This window comes from Ammospiza nelsoni, chromosome 3, assembly GCF_027579445.1.
Source record: "Ammospiza nelsoni isolate bAmmNel1 chromosome 3, bAmmNel1.pri, whole genome shotgun sequence".
Classification (NCBI taxonomy): Eukaryota; Metazoa; Chordata; class Aves; order Passeriformes; family Passerellidae; genus Ammospiza; species Ammospiza nelsoni.
Window position 1 is genome coordinate 15,129,541 of NC_080635.1, and position 23,082 is coordinate 15,152,622.

Below are 23,082 nucleotides of genomic sequence, written 5' to 3' on the forward strand. Positions count from 1 at the left end.
ACAAAACAGAAAATCTTAGAGAAACTGAGATGATTATGCAGGAAAGCCTGGAACTGACTTGCAGGATCTGCAGAGTCTGCAGGAGACAGCAGCGTCTTCTCATCACAAACACAGGTGTGACTAAAAAAATGTGCAAATGTCTTGGAGCAGAGTAATGGGTTATGAACTTGTGGTGAACTCTGTATTTCCTCTCTTTGTAGGTCTAACTTGGTTGTCAGGAGAAAAGGCCTGAGCAGCAAGGTATGATTTCTATGAAGATTAAACAGCAGATACTGTCGCCTTATTTAGATAACAATAGGAGACCCAAGGGCTCTTGGACAAGTCTGAACTTACAGAAATTTGGATGTGCAGGCAGACTTACTTAAAATACATTCTGACAGTGTTTAAGGATTGTCTTTTTGTAGCTGAAACTATGAGAAGTATTACGTAGTGGAAACAACTGCAGAAAATGATGAACTTTTGTCAGTGAAGAGCTTGTGCACTCTGTGTATCAAAGCAGTTGTTATTTCAGGTCTTGGTTTTGCTCATTTTCTGGTTTGAGTAAAAAAATGTAAAGGTGTTAGATGTCCATCATTAACTAACAAGGGCCTTGTAAGAAATAAAGGTTTGCAGTATGTTGGCAAGTGGCTGGCTTTGTTGTTCCTCAAGGTGCTGGTCATGAAGAACAATAAAAAAGTAGCCTTTGCCTCATCTCTAAACCAGCTTTAGAAACAAAAGATTACAGATATGAAATCTTCTAATTAGACCATTTCAGATCTAATTTAGGTGCTTCTCATTCAAATAAACCAGCACAAGTAGATTTTTCTAAGAATTTATAACTCTCTGAGTAGATTAAACCAGAAAACTGAAAAATAATTTAAAAAAAAGAAGAAGCTTTTTTTTAACCAGATTACAGGCTGCTTTAAAGAATGACAGGAGAAAAAGGAATTAAATTATCTGAATATTCATGAAGGATTTTTTTCACACAATTACCTAAGAATTTATGAGTCCAAAGATCACATCTCTCTCAAACACAATGGTGACAATAAAAACAAATTCCAGCTGCTTATCAGGAGCTTGCTAAAAAGGCTCTATTTTATAATTTAACAGCTTGCTTACTTTTTGGACTACTTCCCTTTCCCCTCACCTTTGCGACTCACAGAGCTGGCCATTGGCGAGCAGAAGTCATTTGAAACACAATGTGCATTTGTCTATAGGATATTTCTGGGCAACACTCCAACATTTCTTCGAAGCATGCACTTTCCTCATCAGTGTATCACCCAAGATCTGACAGTTTTATTAAAGTGTCTTTTCCTTGCATTTGTTGCTACCTTTGGTACATGGGATGGCCTTTTGAATTTTCAGCAGCTGAGAGCTGGACTGCACTACAAAAGCATTTCAAGCTAACAACCTTTCCACTGCTTGATCTTTTCTGTCACAGATTGGATCAGTCACTGTCCAATACTTGGAGCTGTTGTTCTTAATATTATGTCCTTTTCAGTTTTTTTTTTTTTTAACTTTGTAGGAGATGATATTAATTGATGGACTTGGATGTGACACAAGGGTAAAGCTCAAGGAGAGACACAGCAGTGTATGTGTCTTGCTATGGCCTCATCTAGTGACACTATAGCTATAGTTGTAAGCCTTTTTTGTTTTTTCTTTTTCATTTCTTTGAAATGAAAAATTAGCCCTCAGGTAGCATTCTCTCAAACTTCTTTGCAGTCTCAAAACAAATAATAGGAATGCTGTAGAGCCCTGTTTGGTGAAACTGATGCTCAGGGTAAATTCTCTAAGATATAGGACATTTCCTCAGGAGTCTCAGGTGATGGGTACTCAATGTTTGCATCCTCCTCAACCTCTGTTGTATCTATTCCTCTCTATCCTTTCCTTTTAGTTCCTTCTCTGCTCCCCTTTAATTAACAGCTCTTTCTTATTTTGCTTATGCCATCAGGTAACTTTAGTTAGACTACTATTTCTTCTTGAAATTCCATTAAATTAATTGGGAATAAGGCGATGTGACTCCGAGAGCTATCTGAGGTTTTAAAAAGGGACAAAACTGCTTTAAATATATGCAAAATCAAATTGTATACTAGTAATTGCATTTTGCCTTACATAAACAATATATAGGAATCATTCAGTATTAAGCAGAAGTGAGGGATGCCCAACCCTTACTTAGCAGTAGCATTGTTATACAAATACCTAAAAGGACTGTAAGGTTTCAGGGAACAGGTTATCTAATTTTCACATGGTATTAAGCACAATGAAGCCAAATTCCCTAGAAATTACCATGCACAAATAAATACTCTTAATGACCTATGAATGTTTAAACTTCTTGAGTCCTGTACTTAGTGGACTTGCAGCAGTCCCACTGTTAGCTTATTGTAAAGTTTGTTCATTAGTGACTGACTTAGACAATGAATTAGCAAAAGGACATTTCCCCAGAGGACGCAGGGATGTGTGCTGCTTGTAGCATAATTTAGGGGCAACTATGAGGAATTTCAAAGGTAATGCAAGCATAAAGAGGACATTAAAGAACTGGTTTTGATCTCACAATGACATAAGCCAGGAGGAAATTTCAGAAATATACATTTATGTTTAAGGGCATTGGTAGGATGGGAAATGAAGAGTAGGTGTTGAGAGAGGAAAGAAAAGGCAAAGAGTAGGAAAGGATGGAGTTAATAGCTTTGTGAACAGTGAAACTCCTCTAGAAGAAAGCTGGAGAGACTTTTTGGTGACAGTAGAACATGTTATCTATCACCTGTGGAGCCAGGTACTGACAGTCCCTCCCTCTTGCTAGCAGCTGTGCACCCATCTCAACACCCAACACTGGTGTTTCCCACCCTGGCACAGAGGTGCTCCCTCAATCCTGCAGTCAGCAGAGGGAAGAAAAGAGAAACCAACCACATAGAAAATGCTCTCAGTCATATGAGAGAGGGCCTTTGATGCAAATGCTGGTGATATTTATTCTGTCAGAATGGCTAAAATTAGGGAGTATTTATTATCTGTACACTGGGAGAGCTCTTGACAAAAAGCTTCAATCTGCTCCAGACATACTACAGTCTGAATCTTATATGTGGCTGCAGCAGTGCTTAGCATGATTAGGTATAAAATTTGTATTGAAGAGGTTACATTCAATAAAGAGAGAAAAGGAAAGAGATGATCTAAAAAGACAGAAAATTGAGAGGAGTAAACATAGAACATGTAATGAATTTCCTAAAAGTCTGACATTTCCATCACATTCTTTTGATGCATACTTAGTAAAGTTTATCGCAGTATTCACATCTTTCTAATTAGATGGAACAAGCCAGATGATTAGAGCCGTGAAAAAAACATCAAAAGGTTCACACAACTTTTTATACAATTAGAAGGGAATTTTCATAACCCCTAAAAGCAGGATTTAATTGTGTAATTTAACATACAATTTAAATATCAAGATCAAACTAGCAGGGCAAGTGACTTAATGGGATAAATGATATTAACATCTAGTGTCAAAGCTTAATTTAAACAACAGAATGTCTTCATTATGCAAAAGAGTCAAGCAAACGAATCGTTCAAAGGGCCTTTTTTTCAACAAGCCCTTTCCTATTGTTTCTTTGAAAACAATGAAATCAGCTGTGGAGCAGCAACATGCTGAGAGACTAGGAGAGCACGACTGGCTTTGTCCATCTGACCTCACTGTGACATTGTGGTGCAAGATCTTATAAAACAAGAACCTCCTGCAGTGCTCACACAGAGGACCTTTTAAGAGCTGGTTAATTTTACTTTTGTAGCTAATTAAATGGGAGGAGGCAGAGTGTGCATGAAATGTTAAAACCCTTGTGTTGATGCTGCTGAGCTTTGTTGTTTTAAAAGTACCAGCAGAAGCGTTCATAATTTGTCACTTTTCACAAAACCCCAAGAGACAAACTAAGAGCATTCAGGATCCCCAGGACATGGACAGCTCTTGTGTCCAGGACTCAGCAGTTGGACTTAAAGGAACAAATTAGAAATGTATAAGCTTATTAGAGTGAAAGACGACATTCACCCACATCAGGTCAGATGAAGAAAGAGAAAGTTTAAAAACATGTACAATAATTCCTGGAAAATTAAGAATAGCCTGTAGGCCCCACTGGGGAAAATGTCAGTGACTCTGAAGATACTAAATTCCTCCTGATGAGTTTCAGGATGGCGAAGGTAGAACAGTTCAGTCTTCAGTATGTGTCCAAGGCTGCAAATGACCTGGAACTGTTTTAATGTGTGCAAAAGCTGACAAATAATATCCTTCAAGAGCCCCTGTCTCCAGAAACAACTCACCATGAACAGGTCCCGAGCACCAATGTCGACAGCAAGCAGAAATGCTTTTTCAAACCTCTGATACCTGAAAGAAAAAGGAAACACGTTGCTTGCTGAGGTTAACTTAAGAGCTGCATCACATTTTGCTCATGGACAAGTCCTTCAATGCTCACATGAACTGATGCCAAAGTTTTATTGGGGAAACCTGATAGGCTCACACTCAGATTGCAGAACTGTGAGGGAGTCCAGTGACTACCCTTAACCTTCTTAATTGCTTAAAACCTTCACCAAGTGGTTCAGTGTTGAGCCCCATCATATCTGGTTGAATCAGAAGGGAGCTGAAGATCCTAACAAATCTGTCCTTTACAAAGATAGCAACCACAACACAGATAAACAGTATCCCCAGCAATGCTGGTAGGAGCCTCAAAATCCTCTACAGAAAATACTAATCCCAAATTTCACATTACTTCAGAGGTCCAAAACTACTGAGTTTCGTCCTTGCAGACCCCTTGATACAGCTCTCTGAAGATGCTAATCCAATTGAGTCATGAATTCTCAGGGACTAATAGAGGTAGGGGGTGATACTGTTTTGTCTTGTAACTACCTTAGCCCAGCATTAGCACAGAATCCTGAGAGTTTTCTGAGATCCTACAGTGAAAAAGATTGCATCAATGAAGCAAAATAAGGGGCAAAAGAGCAAAATTACCTCCAGATATGCTCTAGAAGGCACTACCTGAGCATCACCCAAAGAAGCAGTAGAGCAGGAAGGGAGCAGTGTGAATGTGGAGGATTCCTTTGGCAATTTGAGACCTTGCTGAACAACAGCTCCTTCCATGTGTGGTGACAGACTGTCCCCTTGGTCTACCCAGACACTACACACCATCTCCTGGGAGTTACAGCAAATAAAAAATCCCATCCACAGGGATGGAGGGACAGGGCCAGGGTGTGTATATCCTCCTGTGTGTAGTCCTGGAGAATTCCACAGAAGCAGGAGGACACGAGCCATCCTTCAGAAGCTTTCTGAGGATGTTATTGGGGAAACTTGATAGGCTCATAATCAGATTGCAGAACTGTGAGGTAGGACTGTGGCTACCCTTAACCTTCTTCATTGTTTAAAACCTTCACCAAGTGGTTCAGGGTTGAGTCCCATCAGATCTGGTTGAATCAACATTGCATTGGCAAATGCTAATCCCAATGGAAAATTCAGCATTGGGCTAATATGTCTCTTATACTAGACATAGATAACCATTATGTGACATTGTATTATGAGAAAGTGATTTGATCTGTACACATTTTCCTTTATTGCACATTTTTAACTGTTTAAAATTAGCTACAAAATAGGTTTGGTGATTAGTTTTAGAAATGCAAATACCCCAATTTTATTTCAGCTGAGAGGTAGAAGATTGATTCCATATAGAACAATTTTGTATTTGTTCCATTACAAAGTGGGTGAATTTCCCTTTCCACCTGTTAACAATTTCAACAATGGATCAGTTGTAGACACTTGAGGTTTGGAAGGAGATGACTTCTTTGCCACAGTGGGGAAAAAAAGCATTGTGATTTCTCAGGGTTAGAAAGATGTAGGCTGTGCTTGTCAAATGAATATTGTCAGACAGCATCACATGGATGCCAGAATTTGTACATCTCTGCACCTTGGTGGTGCCTTAGGAAACAGTAGGCAGTGCTGCAGCTCCTCCTCAGGCCGGTGTGAACATGAGGAAAGATGGGAATCCTGCTTCCCCTGGCTGGGTAAAGTAATCCCATATGATGCACCACACCAGGATTCCTGTTCCTGGCCACGGCCTCAGCGATTTCCTGGCTCCCTCCTGTTACAGCCTTATCGCTCTCCTCTCTTCTACCACACACTTGGAATGATTCATCAGATTGCAAGATAGAACCAGAGAGGACTTTTCCTCAAGGAATAACATTCGTGACAAGAAGGCATAATATGTTAGCTTAAGTAGAAAAGGAAATGCACTCTCCAGGTGAGGTTCCTAAGAGCTGGAGTGGGGAGCCCTTCCCTCCCTAAAGCTAATCTCCCTGCTGTGCCTTCCAAGTACTAATTTGCAGCCCTCCTCACAGAACCAGTTTAAGGGAGGGGAAGAGATAAATTAAAGTTAACCCCTTGATTGCCAGGGAACAGGCAGTGCACCCCCACTTTCTCGTGCCTGTCTGTGTTTCTGAACTTTTCAGCATGATTCCTATGACAGATTTTTCATCAAAATACATGGTTTTGCAATGATGCTTTTGAAGCTATACTTTAATTAAGAAAAATAAATAAATGTTAAAATATGTGTATCTTGAACAGCTATCATGCTTATATTTTTTTCCTAGCATGTTTTTTTTCCATTATGGATTAAATATACATTCTTAGTACTTAGAGGGGAAATGGGAAACTGAACAGAAACCAGCAATATGACTGGCTAAAAAGAATGTCTATATAATTATTTTGTATTTCCAAAGTTATCACTGCACAGACTATTTGAATGACATTTGCTTTAGCCAAGGAAAAAACGCCTGCAACCAAAAATATATAAAATAAATTTCTCATTCGATTGACTTGCAGAACAGAATCATGGCCTTAAGCTGTAATTTCTTTGCAGTTTCACAAAGATTTCAATTATTTTTCCTTTAATCAACATACATACTTCAGTCTCATTATGGCCCCTATTCATATAACTATGACATTAACTCATTATTTTCAGATCTGTACTAAGGAAAAAAAAAAGAGGGGAAAAAAGACTATCTAAGAAATGCTCTTCACAAACAAAGAGTGTTGCAAATAACAATCACAGTTACTTCAGAAAATATTATAAAATTAATTGCTTTAAAAGAAGGCAGATTTTACAAAGAAGAGTGACAAGTTTTTTTTTGTTTTACTTAGGCCAACAGTATTAAATATCCAACATTTTTTAACCTAATTTTACAAGAAGATACCTGTTATTCTGAAACCCTTTATTATGAAAGTTTTGTTGGTTTTAATGTACAGAAACCATTAGAAAGAGGTCTATATAGCATGAGACCAACCTCAAGCTAATAATGTCTGTTTTATAAGCAGGCTTTATCCTAGGAAGACCTCTTACTGTTGTTAGCACACTCACTTAACAGTTTATCAGTTGCTCAAACAAACAAAATACCCCCCAAGTAAAACCTTCCCCCTTTTGTTCTTGTGCTACAGTCAGCAGGAACGATATTTGCTCTCTAAAATGGAATCTCCAGGGCCCTGGTGTTGAACAGTGTCTTCCCACCCCCTCCTCCTCCTTGCCCCTTATTGCTTGGTTCACAATAACTCCAGCAATCAAGACTTATGTCTCTTGAAAAAGAGAGATAAGGAAATCCACCTGCAAACCATGAAGTTCAGCCACTTGTTTGGTCAAAATGACAGGCAACAGAAATATGACCTTCAAGATTAGAACTCTGAAACTGCAATTAACTATGTAGGACACACAGGAAAACACTTCCCTGCAAGCCATTTAGTAGATACCACATTAACTTCAAATTCTCACATAACTAAAGAATACTGTCATTATATGCATTTCTGTATGCATTCTAAAATGTATAAAAAATTTCTGTTAGTATGGACAAGGAAATCAAGGGGAAATGGGACTAATATAACAACAGGCATGTAGGTCAAAAATGGTCAAGGCAGAGAGGAATGCAGACTTGCCTTCCATGGTGAAGTGACAAACCTGCTGCCTGCCTGTATTTTGGGAATATGACCTAACTGAAAAGATGCCAGGAAATAATTTTAAAATTAAATAAAAAATATACATAATAAAAAAAATATAATGTTATCTGTAACTTCAGAAAGGCTATTCTGTTCACTGGCATAAATAATAAGAGAATCAAATGCCTGGGATTTCCTTCTGTTGGATGTTCAGAAATACTGTAATTTGAAACACTGTTGATCAAAAAAATGTGTATAGATTGCAGCCTGCTGAGAAGGGACAAGAAGTCTTTTTGGTCTTTAGAAAATGTTCTACAAATATGTAAAAAGGCAAAATATTTTCATCTGTATTCCACAACTCCTAAATTGAATTTGGTCACTTAAAGATAGAGATACATTTTTCAGACTGGAAATGGTCAACTTGAAAACACTTGTAATATTTAACCATAATATTCAAGCATCTTGCAAGACCTCCAAGAACCAGGAAAATAAAATAAAAATCACGTGGAGGGAGGAGGAAGGGAAGGGAGAGGGAGCTCATGCAGGCAAGCAATATAGTGCAGAAAAGATGGAAACATTTCTTTAGGGACTAGTTACAACCAACAAGCCTTCTTAGACATGCTCATCGACCATGTAAGCATATTCCTTGTGCTGGGCTGATAAAGGAGGGCTGCAGCAGCTTTTGCCTTGTCTTCAATAAGAGTACACAACATTTAGAAAATAATCTGCAGGGGAAGAGCTCTGGCACAAATAATATTTATAAGGCAATCCTTTTTAATGGAAGAAATTCCAGAGTCCTCCTCATCTCACAGTCCAATCAAGAGTGATATGCATTCAAAAAGTGGATATTAAATATGCACTGAGCAAACAGAACAGGAAAAAATGAATATTGAAATAATTTACATGTAATCAAACTACACTGAAATTAAGTTTTAATTGTTCAGTATTCCATGATGCATATGCAGATTTTAAAGTATTCAGAATATCAATCAAGTGTTTACTTACATCAAGCAATTGTATTTAAGCATACAAAACAGATGATGAAAATATGTTAAATCAGCTACAGCTCCCAACATTTACTGCTGGGTTTACATGATCACTTTTAATTCAGTTATTTCATTTAATATTTCAATTTAATAGCTCATTCTTTCATTCAATTTCTAGGCATCTTGCCCATTTCTTAAACACAATAATAATAATTATTCATAAAAGGAGCTGTTTCCTCATAAATTCTCATATCAGCAATTTTTGGAACAGAAATGGTTTTCATGCTTTTTTCCCCCTCAAAAGATGTTGTTATTATCTGAAATATTTTCCTTTTAAATTAGACAATATAAAAAAAAAGAATAACATCTGTAAAATTACTCTGAACTCCGTTCTGTTGGAATTCCAATCCAGAATAATTAGAGATTATCAGGTTAAAGAACCTAAAAATTGCGTGGCTGGGTTGCTAAGTGGTTGATTTAAATGGGACAGATTAGTTTTTCACCAACTGTTGATCACAACACCACTGATTTAGGCATGTAGCTGTATGTCAGCTTCAGAGCCTTTTTACAAAATCAGGGCTAAAAGGACTTATATATTTCACAGGAAAAATTCTCATGTGTAATGGTCTTTAAAATGACAACCTTGAAATTCTATTGAGCTCCAATAAGATACTTTAATGTAAATTTTCAGTAAATTCTGAAGACTTAGATTGCTGTGTAATCCATTGTATATAAAGTATAGTATTAGTCAAAGGTTTATATCCTGCATTTTATATTGAATGCTGAAAAAGTGGTACTTAAGAGTTCCTGGAGAGGAATAAATACATCAAGATCTCACATTTCTTTAAAAAACCCCAGATAAACAACAAAAGAAACTCACTTTAAGTGAAAGTCAACCAAAAACCAAAATGATTTTACCCTAATGAGTTCAGTAGGAGTCCTATTTTAAATAAGGTGCTTGTAGAAAACTGAATGCAGCCTGAAGACCAGGAACTCTCCAAAGAACCTATTTTGTACTTCCTCCTACACAGGCTCAGCACAGCAACTCTTCCTGTTCCCAAAAATTCCCTGCCAGAACATCCTCCAGCCAACACTGTCTTCTCCCAGCAGGGCATCCACGGCCCCCTCCCAACCAAGGTTTGAACAAGAGGCCATGTGGACCACGCTTGGTGTTCTGCAGCACAGGTCTTGATTGGCAGAACTTGTATCTGCTGAACTTTCACTGTAGCTTTTTGGGACAGAGATAACCTCCTGCATTCTATTTAACCCCAACTGGTTGCTGATTTTCACAAAACTTGCAGGCATTTGCTTATTTCTGAGACTTCTACCCTCTGTTAAATTGGCTGAGATTCCCTAGTGATTCTGGAAGTTGGTAGGGAAGTGCCAGAAGGATCAATGGATGCGTTGGAAAGCTCCACCCTCTGAGATGCCAGCAGTATTATTTTGCCAACCTGCTGTTATTATGCCACAATGCTTTTAGGTTATGAGCTCCTTTGAACAGGACACAAACCTCTGAGGAAGGTTCACAGCCTCGTTACCTTCTAAGATACCGACGAAGAGAAAGTGCTGCAGAGCACACCAAGGGCTAATGGAGAAACAGCCACTGGGTCTATGTGTGTGGAGTCAAGGGGATAATCTCCTAAATTGTATTCTAAATTGTATTTTAGATGCAGGAGCCCTAAAAGTTGTCCAGGCATAATCTATACATCCCTTCAGGCTCAGATTTAGCAAAGCATTAATGCATGGGTTTATGACCTATAATTTTCCATGGGCCCTAAATATGGGCATGTTAAGTGAAGTGCTGGATTTGTGGCTTGAGTGACTTGTTTAAAAAGAAATCCCTTATGGAACCTTTCAAAGGTCATACACAAATAGGTCTCAGGTAAGTCAGAGAATAACCATGAGAAAATACAGTATACAAACAGAAAAATACAAGTATCTCAAGGCACCCAAAATTTCAGTCACTTGAAAGATACTGTCAAGTTACATAACTCTGACCTAAAGGAAGTCCACCCATAACTTTATAGATTTTTGGGCGTAGAACTGAATGCCCTTCACATCAAAGGGTACCCTCTGGTTTGAAGCAAGAAAGCAAACAAGCAAACCAAATTAAAAAATAGGAAGAAAGAGAAAGCTAATAAGGGGAGCCAGACAGAATGACTCTCTGGCCAGAGAAAGCCCTTGAGGGCTTTAACTGGTTGTGAATCTTGAGGTCGTTCCCAAACCAACCATAAAAAAAGTTAATAATCTTTGTATGTGATTCCTATCTTCTAGAATGATATTCTGCTCTAGGAAACCAATATTTATTTTTGACTGAAACAGTTCAGCTGACTCTGCCTTACACACTTCTTCTCAGGACAAAATTTTGAGTCAGTTTTTCAAGTGAACCAACTTAATTTTTGAATGAAGTAGTTTAATAATAAGGGATCATTTAAACCTTTAAAATACATACTTAGCAAGAAATAGTTTAGATATATGAAATATTCTAGAAAAAGCAGTGGGTCTAGGTATAAAGAAGGATATGTCATTTGTTTGTTGAAATTTGCTCAAATTAATTATAAACCAGTTATAAACTGTAACACTCTGGAACTGCCTCGTATCTACACTGAAGAAGCATTTGTTTAAAGATCCTGATTCTGTGAACACTTAGGCCACACACTTCCCATGTGATGCTGGTCATTCACATTGGCTTGGGTTCTTGTAGGATGGGCCACTGAAAAGTACGACTGCATCCCCTTCCTACTGTGAATGAGAATTCTTTCACATCTGACAAGGGCTCCAAAATTTTCCAAAGCAGGTGCCATAAAAGTCTGGATAACAAGAATTGATTACTATCATAAAATATTATTACATAAATTGAAACTATTACAATTGGTATATTTTAAAACTAGATCGTGTCTTTTATTGTAATCTGTACTTCCTTTCAATTTCCTACACTCCTTATTTCCTTTTTCATACTCATTTTCCTTCAAGAGAACATCTATTTTGTTGCCATAGCAGTATTTCCCTACCTTGCAATTTTATCATCGTGGCTTTACTTCAGGTTTCTCTAAGCTGCAACCAACACCCACCCAGCAAACAGAGGCTTCCCCCACCCCCAAACCTCTTCATTCCTCCAACCTCTCACTACTTAGGAACTTCTCAACAGCGTATCTTTATCTTTAAATACAGACACACTCCAACATACTCTTCCAAAGTACTCTGGGCTAAAAACAGGTGTTAATTAAAAATGCTGATAAGAGTCAGTGGCACCTGTTGTTTCACATTTATTTTACTCAACCCTGTCTGTTAAATCCTAGCCTTTATTGCATTAATTCGCTTCTGCTTTTCTTGTTTTCCAGCTTTATCCCTCTCACTCTGGTGATCCTGTAAACTTAACAGTATGTCTTGAAAGCTGGATTTTATTGAGCAAACATATCAGCATGTCTACACACTAAAGACAGCTATATAACAGAGGCCCAGTATCATTGCTGTGGTTAAGGATGAGTTGCTGCCTTTATAATAAATCCCTATTGTGTACATGAGATATCTCTGCAATTTTGAGCTGCAGCAGATGGAAATTTGGTATTAAAGTTAAGATGAACAGGCCCTTTTCCTCCTTGGCTTTCTATGAGGTACAGGGCCAATTCTCCCTCATGCCTGACATTGGATAAGATGTGCTTTTTTAGTGCTAAGACTTCTCGGAGAAAACATATTACCTCAATATTTTCTAAAGCTGGCTGCCTAGAGATAAGTATCTACTTACAGAATCATGGTGCAGGGCCAAATTTTGAATAATTTGCTGAATTATGGGTCCATTAGAGTATATTTACCTTTTCCATCTATGTTTGTCAATAACCAAATTATTTCTTTATAATGAAATAATGCAGTGGTAATGTTCATACAATTCCCAAACATAACAGCTCCATTGCAGCAAATACAGCCATGGAAGAGACAGACAAAATATTGTCTGGAACTTTGTATGAATTTTGGCACATTTTTAAGGGAGCAAATAGAAAACTATTGAGTCTGATGTGCTTTTTCTGCACAGCATCATGTCCAGAACATAAAACATAGAAACAGCCTTTTGCTGAGACTGAAGGCACTCCTGACCTAATCCCTTACCATTAGCTGGGAGAGAATATTAGAACAGGGCAAGCATATGGTGATACTTCCCTAAGTAGTCTCCCAGTCTCCAACAATTTGTGGTTCAGGGATTTGCTGAGCCAGAGGTGGTTTCCAGGCTGGTGTTCCTCTTCTCTGAACCTTGCCTTTGAACTCACATACAATTTTAGCATCCACAACATCCTGTGGTAAGGAGGTTCATATTTTAATTATATGTTATGTGAAGAATCACTATATTTTGAAACAGCCACGTGTTAGCTTTGCTTGATGACCTCTATTTTTTGTATTAGAAGAAGCAGTGAGCAGTCATTTACTGTGCTCTTTCTCCCTAACACTCACAATTTAATAGATCTCTATCTCTGCTGCTCCTCTTTAGGTCGAGTTCTAGTCTATTTAGCCATTCCTTTCACTAAAGCTGTTTCATGCTTTAATCATCTTGGCTGCCCTTCCTAAACCTTTTTGAGTTCTACTATATCTTTTTACAGATTGCGGGACTCCAAAACTACACACAAAATTCAGGTGTACCGAAGTTCACTGTTTTCTTTTCTAGTTCTTTTCTAAGAATTCCTAGTTTGCAATGTGTTTTTTGTACTTCAGCTGAGCACTGAACTATTTTATAGCTGTAGAGTTATAGGACCAAATTCTTCTTCCAGAATAATGTTGAGCTCAGATTGCATCAGGTTACACATGAAGTTTGGAGTCACACACCACTGTGTACAACACGCTTCACTTTGAATTTATTTAGATTTAATTTTACCTTCAATTTTGACACTATGTCATTGCATCCTGTGAAGCCCTTCTGCTGCTCTTCACAGCAGGTCTTATCTTTACTAGTGTTAATAATTTAGTGGCATTAGCAAATGCTGGCAGCTCACTGTCTGCTCCTTTGCCAGGTTACTTACAAGAACAGATCTGCTATACTTATAATTTCCATTGGTGACCTCCATGATGACTGACCATTTACTCTTATTCTCTTTCTTACCTTTTAATTAATTACTTATCTATGAAAGGGAAGCTTTCCTCTAATCCTGTGGCAGCTTAGTTTCTTTAAGACATATTGGTGAGAGACCTTCAAAAAAGGTCTTCAATGGTCAAACTTTCATCAGTAGCAGCTGGATACCCATTACTCACATGATTGCTGACATCAAAGAAGTTGAGTTTTGAGATGTGACTTGCCTTTACAGAAATCCTGCTGACTCGCCCCCAATATGTTATTTGTCTGTATGTTCACACATTTTTAAAACAGAGTTTCTACGAATTTCATTGGTACAGAGGCTGGACTTACAGGGCATAGTTCTCCAGGGTCTCTCCAGATCGTTTTAAAAACTAACTTTATATTTTCCCTGTTTTTGTCCTCAGGTGCTAAGGTCATTCTAAATGTGAGGTTACACACCACAGTATTTCAGATGTTTTATCCTTTACTAGCTTTAGAAATTCTGAATTAATTTTACCTAGTTCTGGTCATATATTACTATTTATCTATTTCTAGTTGATACTTCAACATTTACCAGTGTAAACCAAGAAACATCCCTATTCCCTCCTGTCTCGGCCAACTGGTCAAAAGGAGATTTTTAAAGAGATCTACATGCCTGTCTGCTTTTTGTACCTTTTTGTAAAACTTTCTTGATATATATTTTTTTAGTCTATGTGCCTCTCATTCTATTACAGAAACTATCTGAACATCTAAGATCTTTCTGTTAACTGGCCAGTAATAATGTGATACAGGAGCTAGACATTTACAGTGCAAATTATTCCATTTATCTTCAAACAGCTTACCTTTACATGGCTAATTTAAGCTAATTAGGTAGGCTCCTTTTGTAGTTAATTGATAGGGATAGGCACTGACATTTGACTCTTCATGCTTATCTGAGATATCTCCCTTCAATGAGATTACTCATCCTTTGGGTGCCCATGTCTTTATCCTAACTACAGAGGAAGCCCAGGTGAGCATGTAGGACACATAAATTCTACATTATTAAGGCATGAGAGGTGCACCCCCAAGACACTGCATCAATTTATTGGACAAATGACTTTTGCTGACTTTTTTATAAATTTTCCTTTTGGTGTTCTTTCCTTCACAGGCTCTTGGGTTTTGAAGAACCATAAAAGGCAGATCTGCATTTGAAGACAGAAAGCCTAGGGCTGCCTGACTATCCACTTAGCTCTTCTTGCAGGGCACTGGATGGAAATGGGAGAAAAGTCAGAAAAAAATCTGAGGGAGGGAGAGAAAACTCTGATCTGATGAGCTGAGTTCACAACAGAATATTGCCAGATGGTCCACATACAGTAAAGGGAAGCATAATGGTGGGGCTCAGGAAGACTTTGAAGATGAATGGAGAAAAAGTGTCTTGGTAGAGAGATGAGACATGAACTGATCTGGAAAAACTTCAAAGAAAAAAATAGATCTTAAATTCAGTTCTTGATCAGGACCTCAAATTAGAGATTTTTGAGAGTCACTCTAAAAGAAGATGCTATTAGTGACTAGGTGGAGTTGATGGAGAGGGAGAAACCCATGACTTGGGAAGGCTCAAGGATGAAGATATGTTGCTAAGAACTAATTCTTGAGAGGTTTGTCCAAGAATATGATAAATTTGCATTGTTTCTGCAGTCAGTGTATGCCCAAAGCCCTCAAGATTTCAGGGAAATTGCACAGCTAGTACAGCAGGAAAAAGCCACCTTACGAGGGCAGATTATCAGTTACACAACACAAGAGTGGTCTCAATGTGGGCTCAGCTTCTGAAAGTAGCAATATCAAAGTCAGATTAACCAGCATGTGGGAATAGATTTGGCACAAACAATATCGGTCCAGTGTAGCTATTTTGTGTTCCTTTTTTCTAGTGCAGTCCCATGGGTGGGGACGTAGCAGAGAACTGGATGACTTCTGGCACTGTGGGCCACCAAACTGCATCTGCTGCTGGCTGTGCACACTGGCTCCAGATTACAGCAGCTCTGGGGCTGCTCTAAGTGTGTCTAAGGGGCCATTCTTCCTATCCTCCAAGCAATGTCTCTCCCATTAGGTTGAGCAGCAAATCTTGCCCAAATCTCTGAGCGATTTGTCAAGGTTTCTCTTCATGGCATTTTGTTCTCAAGGAATGATGTCATGTAATTCGTTGTCCCTCCACCCCAATATTTTGCTCATTATTTCTTACATTGTAATCATTGCGAGATAATTAAATCCTAGAGACATTCCTGTAGCATCAAAGTATCTGACTGAAATTGAAAACTGTGTTGGGACTGGTTTAAGAAAAGAAATCATTAACAACATAGGACTGAAGCAAAGACAGTCTAAACTTTTTATGAGATCTTTAACCTCTTTAACTGCAAAAATAACGTAGTTCCATTAAATAGGTGCCTTTATTTCTTGTTTCTGAAACAGGTCAAGAAGCATGACCAGGGGAATCTTTTCATGTGTAGTTCCATCACAGCAATATAAATTCTCATTTATCAGTGCTGTGGTAATATGAAAACCTTTGGTTTTGATCGTTTTTCAAAAGAAGACAAAAAAATGACTCTTCAAAGTCTTCTCCAGAAGGTGCTACTTTAGTGAAAATGCTACTACTGAACTTTCTCCCATAGAGATGAATTCTGTTCATGTGGCCACCATAGAGAACCTGACTGCCATCAATGATCATTTTATCTGAAGGCATAATTTAATGCCTAATAGGTTGCCTTATGAATATAAAAGACATTCTTAGTCCTCAACCATGTCATCATTAATGTTTATACATATTTTGTGACACACTATGTACCAATGTAATTATAATTCTACTTCTAGGGTGCTCTTAAAAAGGATCATAAAAGCTCTTTGCTCACTCTGTCTCTCAGTTCCATACAGTTGGCAGCAGATGGGATTGAGAACTATTCCTATGAAGCTGAGGCATTTTTTTCACCTTTGATTTAGGGTCCTATTTAGGATGGAAATACTCACAGTGAATATCTACTTTGGAGATTGCAGTGTAGTGATACAGGAACCTGCTTACCAAGGGGTAGTTAGTACTGCATTAGTGATATACCTGCAGGGCAAAAGAGCTTTATTTTAGCTTTTCAAAGGTTGTCTTGGACTTAAGTGATAACTGTCTGTGTCCAGGCATCATGTCTAGTATAGAAGTGCACTTCAGAACTCTTGAATAGTAAAGTGATTCATAAAGATCAGTGGTGGCTGGAAGCAGGTCTCCCCTGATGCTAATGACCACTTACCTTCTCATCTTCTTTAAGAATGTTTATTTAGAAAGGAGCCCTATAAAGTCCTGTGGCAAAGTCATAGCACTTGATGAATGTTCTGCTCAATGTGAAGATAATTTTTTGCATTTACCCAATAGCACCTTACATGGAACACTGCGAAGAGTAAAACACTTCTGAGATTTGTGAAGGAGTGAAAACAGCAAAAGTAAAAATATGGTGGAGGTTCTCATTTTTGGATTTATAAAAAGGAGAATCTTTCATGAATCCATCCAAAATTCTATCGGGGAATGTGATCAGAGTTGCATCTTTCTCTTGAGAGATGAAAAAGCATTATGTTGTTATTTACAACAAAGCTTTGCTTTGTAGTTAAACATATTTGTACTATGGGGGGAAAAAAAGCCAAATTACATTCTCTTAATGAAATTATCAGATTTAAAGGTGCAAGTGGTTTTGAATCTTAGTATTTTTCCATGTAGGGAAAAAAAAAGAAAAACAATCCTTAAACTGGGTATTCACAAACACAAAACAAAATTACAAAGGAGGAAAGGGCACAGCAGAACCGCAGAACTGTGGCTGCATCTTAATTCTGCAACTCCTGCACTGCATTTCAGACTTTACTTTCTAGCCCTGCTTTCTCATTCAAAAAATGGAACACAACAGAGCAGGCGTGTGCTTGTGCCAGTGTGTCCGTGTCAAACAAACAAGATAATTTCATGCATTAGAAAATATGACAAGCACAATTTACAAATGCTTGATCAGAGTGAAGCTAAGCCATGAGTCAGCGATGCCGCAGTTAACGAGTGAAAAATGGCTCCGTCCCATTCCGTGTTCCCTGCATGGCTGCACGAGACTGTGAGACAGAGGCAGGAGGTGCTGCAGCCACTCCCCCAGCACACAAATACACCTAGCAAAAGGGTGGGGGCAAAAAGGGAGGTTACAGCTCCCCAAGGCTTCCCAATAAATCCACCTCTGCTCAACATTTTACATAATGATATAATGCATTATATTATTATAAGCAGTGACGTCATAATGAAATACCAGAGTGCTACTGAAGTGGCAAGGAACACCTAAGATACATTTCTGTACTTGTAATTCAGTTCCTGTATTTTTAATTATAGATAAGGATTTAGAGGTAAAATAATTATTCATTCCATAAATACTGTTTAATGGATCCCTGGCATATAATTAAGAGGCCTTTAATTTTAATTTTGTATACTGAATGCTTGTTTTTGGAGGCATTCCATATTTTACATTCAGGGCCTCCAAAGCTCTAAGCTTCTATTTTAGTGGAAGCTGAAGATGATGTGTGGTTTGCAAATTTAAGAACTTAGCTTTTATAATGATGGATACAAATAACATGGCTGAATCCAAAATATTGCAAAGAATTTTCCTTCCTTCTTATTGCAATCTGTTTCAATTGTGCTGTCAGTGTTCCTTTGCCCATCTCAGCTTGGACAGATCATCTTCTTTCTAAAGTGCCTTCATGTCTAAAAAGGGAATCTCCCATCACTGCATTCAGCATTTTCTAGAAACTGACTTCATTGATGGCAGAAAAATAGATACACTATAATCTCCCTAAAACTGTGAAAATGGATGTCCCCCGTTATTTTGAATGGAACCTTTTCGCCTACAGCAAACAGTAAAATCACTGGCACATGGTTTTTACGAGGTGAGGATAGCCCTTCTGGAAAGGTAACTGTGTTTCTCAGTTCTAGTAAACACAGACACTCACATCTTTAAGAGTACAACAATAAATGGAACTTTTTTGGCAGACTCAGCAGGCAGGTCAAAGACTGTCTCAGCATGTAGAATGAATTAATATTTCTCTCCCATGAGCTGGTCCTTCTAAAAAGGCTTAAGGCAGATTGGTGGGGTATTCAAAGGAAAGCTAGAGAGTGGGGTAAAACCTTTTGTTTATATGAACATTTTTCAGATTTAGATCTTGAAATATTTAAGCATTTTAATGTTTTAATCTTGTATGAAAAACTCCACCCTTCCCTGTCCATCCCTGATATGTCTGGTCTCCTCCACAGCCTACCACACACATCCCAAACTCTCTTCTCCCATTTGGCTCTGTGCTGCCATTCTGCCCTTCTTGCAGGACACTGTACATTCCCACACCTGCCTTCAGACTTTTGCCCCCAACACTTTGTCTTTTACTCATGCTCCCTCCTAACCCCACTTCTCTGACTCTTCCTACCAGACATCTGAGCTCCTCTCCTTAGTTCTTTGTCTTCTAGGTTTAACTTATGTGAATCTGCTGCTTGCTCTTTCTGAAGCCCAAATGAACTGCAGAAGGCCTACTCCATGCCAAGAAATACTTTTTGAATATCAGTCACAATTTTACTGCACATAGTTTAGAAAGCACTATGCTTCCTCCATTTGCTGCACTAGGGTACAAAATGATCACTTTGCTTTAGTCTCCTCACACTCACAAGAGAGTAACAAATGTCCTTTAATGCTGCATCAAGTTTACGGTCTCAGTTTACAGGGTTTCTGCATCCAAGTCTTCTGGTTTGGTCATACAGACACATCCGTTGTGATGAAAAAAATCACTCTGCAGAGATACATTAGCTATTTGTAATTAGCCTGCAAGTATTCAGTGCTAAATGAAAAATGGTAAAAAAGTGAATACATCAAATAATAGAATCATAGAAACATCTAATATCCTGAGTTAGAAGGGACCCACAAGGATCATGAAAGTCCAGTTCCTGGCCCTGCACAGGTCAGCTCCAAGAATCACATCCTATGCCTGCAAACACTGTCCAAACCCTCCTTGAGCTCTGTCAGGCTTGGTGCTATGACCACTGCCTGGGGGGCCCTGTTCCAGTGTAAAAGCATCCCCTGGTTGATAAACCTCTTCCTAATATTCAACCTAACCCTCTCCCAGCACAGCTTCAGGCCTTTCCCATAGGTCTGGTCACCAGAGCGAAGAGATCAGTGCCTGCCTTTCCACTTCTCCTCATGAGAATGCTGACCACAATGAGGTCTTCCCTTGGTTTCCTCTTCTCCAGGCTGAATGAACCAAGTGACCTCCTGTTTGCCAGGGCACTGCTTTCCATCAACCAGGATCCCCAGGTCCCTTTCCATGGCACTGCTCTCCAGCCTCTCATTCCCCAGCCTGTACATCCAGGGCTGCTCCATCCCCAGGTGCAGAATTTGCCACTTGCCCTTGCTAAACTTCACATGGTTGGTGACTGCCCAGTCCTCTCATTTGCTGAGGTCTCTCTGCAGCATCTCCCTGACTTGGAGGGAGCCAACAGCTCCTCTCCCTTGTGTATTGTCTGTGAACTGGCTTAGTGTCCCTCCAGTCCTGTGTCCAGGTCATTTATGGAGATGTTGAGGAGCACAGGGCCAAGGATGGAGCCCTGCAGAGCCCCAGTAGTGACAGGTCCCCAGTCTGATGTCACCCCGTTCACTGTAACCCTTTGTGCCCCAGCTGTGAGCTCACCCATCCCAGGATGTGTTTATCCAGCTGAGGGATGAACATTTTGTCCAGAAGGATCCCATGACAGACAGTATCAAAAGCTTTACTGGAATCCAAAAGCACAACAATAACTGGCTTCTCTTGAACAGCTGGGTGGGTTACCCTGCCATAAAAGGAAATCAGGTTTGATAAAAGCAGCACTCTACTGTCTGAAGAAGCTGTGCTGGCTGTGACTGAGGAGTGCTTTGTCCTTCAGGTGCTTTTCAATACCTCCCAGAATAATCTTCTCCATAATTTACCAGTCACTGAAGTGAATGTGACAGGCCTGAAGTTTCTAGGGTCATCACTCTTGTCCTTCTTGACTATGTTTGCCAGCTTCTGGTTAGCTGTGGCCTCTCCAGATTCCCAAGCCAATTCACAAATCATGGAGGCAGGGCTCACAATGACATCAGCCAGCTCCTGGAGTGTTCTCAGATGGATCCCAGCAGGCCCCACAGACTCACAGGGGTGCAGCTGGAGCACTGGAATGGTCCTCAGGGCTCAGTTCAGGGCACTGGGAGCCCCTTACCCCGTCAGTGGTGTTGACAGAGACCAAGAAAGCATTAAACATCTTTGCTTTATGGCCCTGTTTGTGAGGTGACAATCCTCATCCTGTAACAGGCTGATGTTATCACTGCACTGACTTTTGTTATTAATGCATTTTTTAAAAAAAACCTGTTTTTATGGTCTCCCACAGCTCTGGGCAGCTTTAGCTCCAGTTGAGCTTTGGCCACACAAATTTTCTCCCTGCAGTGGTGAACAGCACCTCTGTATTCCTTCCATGTCACCTGACCTTGCTTTCCCTGACAAACAGGTAGTGGGAGGAACTCCCCATTTTCAGTGTCCTCATGGGCATAACATGGTGACCTGAGAAGGCAGGAGCATAATTCCCTTCTCACTTTTCTCCTGTTCTGAATCCACAGCTGTAAATCAGGCTGGCAGGAGTGCCTTGCCTTGCTAGTCTATCACAGACAAATGTAATAGCAGCAGCTGCAACTTTCATGTGTCTGAATTAGTGGGCACTGTGCCTCCCTATGATCCTCCTAGACATTGCATCATGCCTGGTTGGCATTCACTCACCCAGAACCATGGTTTACCATTCTCCAACAAATCTGTAGTTCTCTCTGCTTAGCCTACATTTAAATCATTCTAGTCACTTAAGAAAACATCTAAAAAGAAAAAAACACCAATTAAGGCACAGCCACTTTAATGCAATAATGATCAGCTCTGAACATCATTTCCTTGCTTTCTATCAGATAAATCTCCCATATTTGAACATTTAATTTTGTACTTAGATTATGTCTTCTGAGATAAGCTTTAAGCATTACCATCTGTTCTGCAGCAATCACATGATCCTATCACTTTGATTCGGTTGAATACAAATCCCTTTGAAAATAGGAAAACAGCAAAATAACAAATTTGTTCCAAAAACTGCCACAACCATAGATTGTTCAAAGGCTGTTTTACAGTGGGAGGTAAAAGACATGAGGAGACTCTCGTGCACACCTCCTGCTGTGCCCCACGCTGTCCAGGCAGCGTTCTGACACTGAAGGTTCTTGTTTTAGGAGGACTGAGTCAGTGTTTCAGCTGCAGCCTCAAGGGCTGGCAGCTCAGCCAGGGCCCCATGCCTCTGCATGCCTACTAGCACTTGGAAGCAAAGCCTGAGTCAGAGGGAACACACCTTTCTCTTGCAGATGTAAGAGCACTAGAGTTACACCTCTCAGCAATCTCTGAGGCATTTTTCCTGCATCTGTCCTCTGCAGGCAACTGGCCCACGGCCATGATAAATTGGCCACTGCCACAACAGCATCTTCCCTGCTGGTTTCTAGGAGAAAGGCAATAACAGAGTTTGTACCCACTGTTGTGGCCATGTGTGTTAAGAAAACTCCAGTGAAAGATTGGCACATATTATGCAAATATTGGATCATTCTTCCACAAGGAATAATTTCCCAACTGGAATGGACCTGTTCACTGAGAAGATGATCCTCTTCAGACACAAAATGTAGAAGACAATATTGAATATTTGTCTTCTAGATCTGGAAAAACCACATTCTATGCTATCAAAGTAACTCTTGCTTTGCCCATGCAGACAATGTATATACAGTCTGGATGAATCACTGCAAAAGGGTGCATTGTCAGTCTTTGCACTATGTCCATCTACACTTCTTCTTCTTGTTTGTAACAAGATGTTACAAACATTGCATTATTCAGAAGGCAACTTCTCCTTATTTTATCCACTGAATAGTTCCCAGAAGGAATATCACAGCTATATTTGTGAACAGGTTGAACTGCTGCATATCAATATTTATAATGGGTTGAAAAAAATACAACACAAAAGCAATGTAGTATAAATTCTTACTGAATTTGTTATTATTTCTCATCTAATATCAGAGCAGCTTCCTTGTGAAGACAAGGTGAGGAAGTTG

General features: G+C 39.2%; 1 protein-coding gene across 1 annotated transcript in view; it reads right to left on the reverse strand.

Moving 5' to 3' along the window:
- Positions 1–23,082, reverse strand: part of WDPCP (WD repeat containing planar cell polarity effector) — a 147,747-nt gene that overhangs the window by 41,496 nt on the left and 83,169 nt on the right. Inside the window, exon 14 of the mRNA XM_059468455.1 lies at positions 4,273–4,336. Coding sequence (XP_059324438.1) covers positions 4,273–4,336 — 64 coding nt within the window. The remainder of the gene's footprint in view (positions 1–4,272; positions 4,337–23,082) is intronic.